At 54.8% G+C, this 637-nt stretch overlaps 1 protein-coding gene across 1 annotated transcript in view; it reads right to left on the bottom strand.

Moving 5' to 3' along the window:
- Window positions 1-216: 216 nt before the first annotated feature.
- CMTM2 (CKLF like MARVEL transmembrane domain containing 2) overlaps window positions 217-637 on the bottom strand; it is an 11418-nt gene continuing 10997 nt past the window's right edge. The window contains exon 3 of the mRNA XM_004704856.1: window positions 217-471. Within this exon, the coding sequence (XP_004704913.1) occupies window positions 217-471 (255 nt within the window). The remainder of the gene's footprint in view (window positions 472-637) is intronic.

Below are 637 nucleotides of genomic sequence, written 5' to 3'. Positions count from 1 at the left end.
GCAAGGGTTGCTTTCAGTCATTTGAAGAATGGGGAAAAAAAGGAAAAAAAAGATCATGTTTACATCAGATCCATTGAGGAAGAAATTTCTTTTCCAACAAAGCTGGTGACTCCCATGAGAACGAAAAGCGTCGCAGGCAAAGGGCGAGGAGGGCAGTGGAGATGGGCTTTGCTGCAATAGACGCTGCTGTTTCTGCCGGGAAGAGTCTCCTCGCCGTCACTTCTTCGCTTTTCCCGCTTTTTCCGCTTTTCCCGCTTTTTCCGGTTTGTCGGGTTTGTCCGCTGCTTTGTCCCCTTCCGCGGGTGGCTTCCCCTTGTCGCCAGGGGCACCCGGTTTCTCTTCGCCCCCAGCCTTCTCCTTTGCTGAGGGAGGAGGGACCAGCACGTTCTTCTTGACTCGTTTGCCCTTAAAGTGCTTCCTTTGAAGGCACAGATCGATCAAAGAGAAGAGAGCAGCCACCCCGGTGCAGATCTGGAACACAAAGGGACCCTCAATACATGAGCTCTTCCTTCCACTGCCCGCACGTTCCCATCCCCGTTTCTGAGGGATCGGGAGCTGCCTCCCGCCTCAAACTGCCAGACCCCCAGAGGTCGGCCCTTGCCTCTGCCTGGCTCCCTTCAACTTCCAGGGCTTCCTG

This window comes from Echinops telfairi, unplaced genomic scaffold (assembly GCF_000313985.2).
Source record: "Echinops telfairi isolate 266 unplaced genomic scaffold, ASM31398v2 ScPeMD7_2291;HRSCAF=2852, whole genome shotgun sequence".
NCBI classification, from domain to species: Eukaryota; Metazoa; Chordata; class Mammalia; order Afrosoricida; family Tenrecidae; genus Echinops; species Echinops telfairi.
The sequence above is the reverse complement of the archived record's forward strand: the minus strand, read 5'-3'. Positions and strand labels throughout refer to the sequence as shown.